The following is a 6879-nucleotide window of genomic DNA, read 5'->3' on the forward strand; positions in this document are numbered from 1 at the left end:
AAATTTAAGAGTTGTTTTTAATGGCTCTGCAAAAACTAAAAATTATCGTTCATTAAATAAAATTTTAGCAAATGGTGCTATTATTCAAAATTATTTACTCAATTAGTTCGTTTTAGGTCTTACAAATATGCCATAACATCAGATATTACGAAAATGAAACGCCAAGTTGAAGTTAAAGAAAGTGATACTAATTTCCAACATATTGTATGGAAAGAAAGTCCAAAACACGATTTAAAAATTTTTCGCTTAAGAACAGTAACCTACGGCATAACACCTGCTTTATTTTTTGCCTGTCGAGCTTTATATCAAATAACCGATGAAGAAACAAGCAAAATTTAAACAAGATGAACAAACAAGCATTAGGATCTGCTGTAGTTAAAGAAAATTTTTATTATAATGATTTAATTTGTGGTAGTGAAAACTTACAAGAAGCAATTAAAATTAGATATGAAGTCGAAGAAATATTGTCAAGTGGTGGTTTTTCACTGCATAAATTGTGCACAAACAGTACCGAAATATTAAGCACAATACCTCAAGAAAAAAAAGGGACGGTTTCTAAATATTGATGACAAAGATGTTGTAAAAACTTTAGGACTTATTTGGCAACCAGATAAAGACATGTTTCACTTTTCATTTTCAAACAATTTAAAATCACTAAAAACAACGAAGAGAACAATTTTATCATCCATCGCAAAACTATTTGATCCATTTAGTCTCTTAAACCCCATAATAGTAAAAGCTAAAATATTTATGCAAATCTTGTGGAAATTAAAGGTCGATTGCGATGAATCTTTACCACAAAACCTAGTCCACGAATGGAATAATTTTTTCCAAGATTTTAATAATATAAATAGAATTTCAATTCCACGCTTTATTATATGTCAAACCAAAATATTAGAGCTTCATGCAGTTTCGGACGGTAGCGCATCAGCATACGGTTGTTATATTTATATTAAAAATGTAAATGATTCAAATGAAATTTACGATTCTAAATTTTAAATTTACAGAAATAGTTTGTTGAACAGACTCCACTACTGTTTTGGGGTGGTTGAATGCGAAATCTACAAACTTTAATCGCTAAATTTCAAACCGTACAGCAAAAATTAAAGAACTTTCTACTAGATATTTGTGTTACTATGTGCCTAGCGCAGAAAACCCCGCAGATTTGGTTTCTAGACGTTCAACTACATCGAAGTTGTTAAAATCTGAAATTTCGTTTAACGGACATTCGTTTTTGTGCAAACAATCCTTGGAAAATAAGTACATCCCTGCAAATTTCAAAGACTTACCAGAACAAGCTATTGAAGTTTTTCTAACGTCAAAACCCGTTTCTGTAGTTACGAATATTATTACTATCTTAATATTTTTAAATTCATTTTGTTATATAATAGGTTACAACATGCCTTAGTATACATATGTACTGAGATTTGTAAGAATAATGAAAAGTAGAATTACAAAACCAAAGACAATAAGTACATAGAACTTGAAAAAACAAAGTCAAAGTTATCGTTAAGCTTTTGCAACAAAATTTCCTTATAGAATATGATTTACTAAAAAAGGGTTCACAACTTCCAGTTAACAGTCAGTTAAAAAACTTATAAACATTTATCGATAAAGATGGAATAATTTGTGTAGGTGGACGCTTAAAAAAATCATCACTAAATTTCGATCAAAAACATCAAATGATTTTTCCTAAAAATAAAATCACAAAAGCATTATTATATACCAGCATATCAAAAATTTCCATGTTGGAGCACAAACTCTTCTCTCAATCATCTCACGAGATTTTGACCACTTAGGGGAAAGAGTTTGGCGAAGAACATCGTATTCAGCTGCGTCAAATGTTTTAGGTATCGACCTCGCGCTATAGAACAACTTATGGGCGATCTTCCTAGCGAACGAGTTCATCCTTTTCGAGCATTGTTCCATGCAGGCGTTGACTTTTTTGGTTCCTTTTGGATAACACACCTTGTAAGAGGCGGAGCCCCTTTAAAAGCATATGGTTGTTTGTTTGTATGCCTTTTAACCAAAGCGACTCATTTAGAAGTTGTTTCTAACTTGTCAACAGAAGCATTTTTGGCGTGTTTAAAATGTTTTATATCACGAAGAGGTAAACCTGCAACAATTTTATCGGATAATGCAACAAACTTCATAGAGTTCTAATAACAAACTTAAAGAGTTGAAAAATTTATTCGAATTACAAAAAACCAAAGATAAAATTAACGAATATTGTTCAACTGAATCTTTTAAATGGAAATTTATACCGCCCAGATCCCCACATTTTGGCGGTATGTGGGAAAGTTCAGTGGAAATGGTAAAGGAAAAAATAAATAAAGTCATTGGAACTAAGCCACTAACATATGAGGAGCTAGAAATTTTATCAATTCAAATCGAGAGCTTAGTAAATTTGAGGCCTTTAACTTCCACTTTCAGACAATCCAAATGATCTAAACATGCTAACTCCTTCTCATTTTTTGATTGGTGGACCACTAGTAAACATATCGGAACCACTTTTTTTAAACGACAATCAAGAATTTTTCAAACATGAAAATTTACTCACTAGGTGGCAACGAATAACTAAAATTTATCAAAACCTTTGGTCCCGGTGGCATTTAGAATACTTACATTTATTCCAACAACGCTCAAAATGGAGAAAACAACATGCCAATATCAAAATAATCAGCATGGTTTTACTTATCGAAGAAAATTTACCTCCAAAAAGCTGGTGTTTAGGAAGAGTAATCGAAGTTTTCCCAGGCAAGGATGGTTGCATTCAAGCTATCGCTGTTAAAACCAAAAACTGCATTTTTAATCGCGCTATCACTAGGGTTTGTCCATTACCCAAAAAATTCGAACTTGATAATCAGTCATTCTAAGTTCAACATAAATATTAACTTTTTTTTTTGGGGTGGCGTTATGGTAAAATTCTCATTGTCATTTCGAATTTTGATAATTGCAACTTAACTCAAATTTATAAAATTTGTATTTTAAAATTTTTTACCTTATTCTGTAGTTGAATTTTGAATTTAAACTTTGAAACTTAAGTATTGATTTTTTAGATATAACTCCTGTACTAAAATTTAAAATAACTTAAAATTTTTATTTTGTTAAAGTACAGCATCATAAAATTTTGTTTTACCGCTAGGAAGCTTCTAACAATTTGTTATTGAAAATGTTTTTTTTTATATACAAGAACAACAATTATAATATCAAATTTAAATTACTTATATATACATACACAACATGTACGTATGTGCGTACATATTTCACATATCACTAAGATTTATCATACGATAATTTAGAATTAGCAATTATTAATTGAAAACATAAGTTTTAGTTGTAATAAAGCATTTATTGATTAAACCGACCAGTTTAATTTTTTGTAATTTATACAACTTGGAAATACAAAATATCGTTACAACATTTTAATTGAAAAAAATTAGATCAATTAATATTTTAGAATTATAATTTCGTAATTATGGATTTGGAAAAGCCTAAATTCCCTCCACATACTAAATTATCTACTAAAATGACTGAAAAATTCTTAAGACTAGTTACTTCAACGATTAATAAAAACTATTCAGGAGATCCCTTAGCACTCCAATCGTTTATAGATTCAATCAACCTATTAAGTACTATTGCAACGAGCGACCCCTTGAGACACCTTTTAAAAACATGTATATTGTCAAAACTCGAGGGTAAAGCAAGGGAAAAAGTTGAGAACAATAATAACTCAGTAAGCGATATAATTCAAACTTTAAAATACAAAATAAAGGGAGATAACTCTAAAATCATAGAAGGGAAAATGCAAGCATTAAGAACAGATAGAGTATCCTTATCTGAATTTTCTAAACAGGCTAACGAATTAGAGGACAGTTTAAAACAATCCTTGATTATGGAAGGAATCAGCAAGGAAAAAGCAAAGGAATTAACTATTGAAAAAACGGTGAATATGTGTAGAGCATCGTCTAGAACTGACCTTGTAAAATCGGTATTAGCATCAACAAAATTTAGCGACTCTAAAGAAGTAGTAGCTAAATTCATTATAGAAGTAAACGAGAAAAATAAAGAGAATCAGGTATTAGCGTACAGAACTAATCAGTACAAAAATAATAAGAACACTTATAAATATAATAACTACAATAGCAGCAATCGAGGTAGAAAAAATAATAACAATAATTCTTTCAGTAATAAATCATTTAATAACAATAATAATAGATCATTCAATCATAATAATAATAACTGATTCCAAAATCGGAGCAATTATAGACAAAATTTTAATGTAAACGCAAACGTTAGATATATGGGAAACACCAACCACCCTCAATGGCAAAGACAGAACACCGAGGGTCAAAATTTAGAAAAAAACCTGAGCCAATAATAAATTAAAATCTCAGCGATAAATAAACATCATAGAATAAATAAAGAGGAAAATATAAATATAAAAGGAATAACAAGGAATACAATTAAATCTTCAGGGACTTTATGGTCAAATTTATATATTAACGAAAAAAAATAGAGTTGACCGTGTCAACTCTGTGATACCGTACGAAATTGGTACCCTATGTGCGAATAAATATGTAATAGCTGACTATTGACAGATTATAACTTTAAGTTACCATATTAATTATGCAAAATTTCAGTACTGTGTTTTCAATATTTGCTATGATATGGCCGAACTACTATTGAAGTTGTTCATACACCAGAAGAAGAAAGAGCCAAGAAATTTCAATGTATTTTATCAAACACATTGACCCAACTAATTTATTCGCTTGTGTGAAACTTCAAAACAACTTTTATAACTTCTGAGATATAGTCAAATTTAGAAGTTGTACGGCAGTTACCAGAAGAAGTCAAGCAATTTAAACGCATTTTGTCAAACACATTGGCCCTACTAAGATATTTACTTATGCAAAATTTTAATACCTTTTATAGTTTCTAAGATAGTCAAATAAATTTTTAAGTTGTATGGCAGCTATCCGAACCAGCACCCCTATCATATCCAATTTAAATAGGCTTCTGGTATTAACTATAATAAACAATTTGTGAAAATTTGGTGAGCTCAATTAGTTTTTGAGTTATCGTTGGGGCGGACGGACAGACAAAGCTAAACCGACTCAAAATTCGACGCTGATCAAAAACATACACTTGACTCTATATCTAAGACCGTTATTTCTCAGCGTTACAAACCGTAACGCAAATTTGACATACAATTCAAACATACGTTCGTACGGGTATAATAAGAATAATTTAAAATGCAGTTTTAAACAAATTTGATATACCACCTCAATTAAGTATATATTAAGGAAAGACTTCTTAAAAAATTATAAATGTAATATTGACTATGATGAAATGAGTTTCATTATTAAAACAGATTTTGATATTTTCACAATTCCAATTTATGGTGGACTAAGCAGTGATACATTAGCTTAATGTGAAGTATTTAGGAAATTCACATTACCTTCTAACGAAGAATGTGTAATTTTAGGTCAAGAAAAATCTGAAGGAATTTTTATTTCTCGTACAATAGTATCGTCAAGGAACCTCATAATACGCATAATGAATATTAATATAGAACCCAAAACAATAAACTCAACCGCTATCTGATTTCACTATAATAAAGACGCATAAAAACGAATTTAATCAGGAACGTATTAAAAAACTTGAAAATATAATTTCGAAAAATACAGAACAAAATTATTATTTCAAATTAAAACCATTATTTGGAGAATACAGTTATATTTTTCAAATGGAAAATGACAAAATGACTGTTAATAATGTTTATAAATTAGGAATAACTGATAATAATCAGGTATACAAAAAAAACTATCGACTGCCTTTAATGCAAAAGCAGGAAATCAATGAACAAATAGAAAATTTAGTAAAACACGAATTAATTGAGCCAAGCTAATCAAATTTTAATATTTTAATTATATTAGTACCCAAAACAGGAAATTTAAAGAAATGGCGTCTTTGTATACACTATAGGCAAGTTAATAAAAAACTAATAGCTGATAAATTCCCATTATCGCGTATCGAAAATATACTAGATAATAAGGAGAACTAAATTTTTTTCAGTACTCGATTTATCTTCGGGATTTCATCAAATCACACTAGATGAAGAATCTAGAGATATTACTTCATTTAGGATCATATCGTTGGAAAGTGTTACCATTTGGTCTTAATGTTTCATTAAATTCATTCTCAATAATGATGTCTTTAGCTTTCGCTGGAGCAATTCCTTTGCAATGTTTCATCTACATGGACGACGTTATAGTAGTAGGATGTGCAGAAAAATATCATTTTAAAAATCTTATATCGGTATTCGCAACATGTAGAAAATATAAGTTGAAATTAAACCCAGATAAATGTCAATTTTTTAGAAAAGAATTAACGTATTTAGGACATAAATGCACAGATCAGGGAATCTATCCTGACGATTCCAAATACGGGCGGGTAATAATAAATTATCGAATCTTATGTATTTTACTAACCTAGATATAAGTTTAAAATGTGACAAAGAAGAATGGTAAAAATATATTTATAAATAGTATTAAATAAAGGAAGATCTGTACAGTTTTACGAGTCGATTTAAGTAAGTAACATTGGTTGTTTTATTTAAAAATTAATACGGATGTTATAATAAACCGTATACATTATAAGAGGTATTATACAATTTTATGCGACATAACTCAAATCGAGGTTCTAAAATAATTACTCAAAAGATAATAGAACTCAATGGAACTAATTATTTGTTTAATTAGGTACTTTTTCGTAATTATTTTTAAGAGCATTTCTTAATTTAAGTTTTATCTTACAAAATATAGGGAAAAAAACATATCTATATATATATGGCGAGTGTGTTTTTGAAGAAAAAAA

General features: G+C 29.3%; 1 protein-coding gene across 1 annotated transcript; it reads left to right on the top strand.

The window, feature by feature from the left end:
- Positions 1-1878: 1878 nt before the first annotated feature.
- On the top strand, positions 1879-2446 carry LOC129610762 (uncharacterized). Its single transcript, XM_055523464.1, has 2 exons — positions 1879-2110; positions 2178-2446. Exons 1-2 carry the CDS (start codon positions 1879-1881, stop codon positions 2444-2446), a joined length of 501 nt encoding a protein of 166 aa, XP_055379439.1.
- The last annotated feature ends 4433 nt before the right edge of the window (positions 2447-6879 follow it).

This window comes from Condylostylus longicornis, unplaced genomic scaffold, assembly GCF_029603195.1.
Source record: "Condylostylus longicornis isolate FDR11 unplaced genomic scaffold, ASM2960319v2 ptg000048l, whole genome shotgun sequence".
Classification (NCBI taxonomy): domain Eukaryota; kingdom Metazoa; phylum Arthropoda; class Insecta; order Diptera; family Dolichopodidae; genus Condylostylus; species Condylostylus longicornis.